The sequence below is a fragment of the Eimeria tenella genome, genomic scaffold (genome assembly GCF_000499545.2).
Source record: "Eimeria tenella Houghton genomic scaffold, Eth_scaff2737, whole genome shotgun sequence".
Classification (NCBI taxonomy): Eukaryota; Apicomplexa; class Conoidasida; order Eucoccidiorida; family Eimeriidae; genus Eimeria; species Eimeria tenella.
The window spans coordinates 1,126-1,450 of record NW_013542613.1 but is presented as its reverse complement, the minus strand read 5'-3'; the positions used below and the strand labels follow the sequence as shown (position 1 = coordinate 1,450).

Below are 325 nucleotides of genomic sequence, written 5' to 3'. Positions count from 1 at the left end.
TGCTGCTGCCCCTGCTGCGGAGGGGAAGCAGCCGCAGCAGCAGCAGCAGCGGCAGCAGGCAGTACCGCTTGCTGTCTCTCCCCACGGAGCAGCTGACCCGACAGCAGCAGATGGAGCAGCAGACGCTGCAGCAGCAACAGCAGCAACAACAAAAGCAGCAACAACAGCAGCAGCAGCAGCAGACATGAATCTCCTCCACCCCAACCACAAGCAGCCGCTGCTGTCCCCTTTGTCTCCCCTGGGTCTGGGGGGCCCCTCAAACCCAACAGACCCTCAGCAGGGGGCCCCCTTAGGGGGCCCTTCAGGGGCCCCTTCTGGAAAGCTG

The 325-nt window shown here is 64.3% G+C and overlaps 1 protein-coding gene across 1 annotated transcript in view; it reads left to right on the top strand.

Annotated features, from left to right (window-relative positions):
- The window catches only part of ETH_00038595 (uncharacterized protein), a gene marked incomplete at both ends in the record, with an annotated part of 6,187 nt that overhangs the window by 4,742 nt on the left and 1,120 nt on the right, over positions 1 to 325 (top strand). Inside the window, one exon of the mRNA XM_013375383.1 lies at positions 306 to 325. Coding sequence (XP_013230837.1) covers positions 306 to 325 — 20 coding nt within the window. The remainder of the gene's footprint in view (positions 1 to 305) is intronic.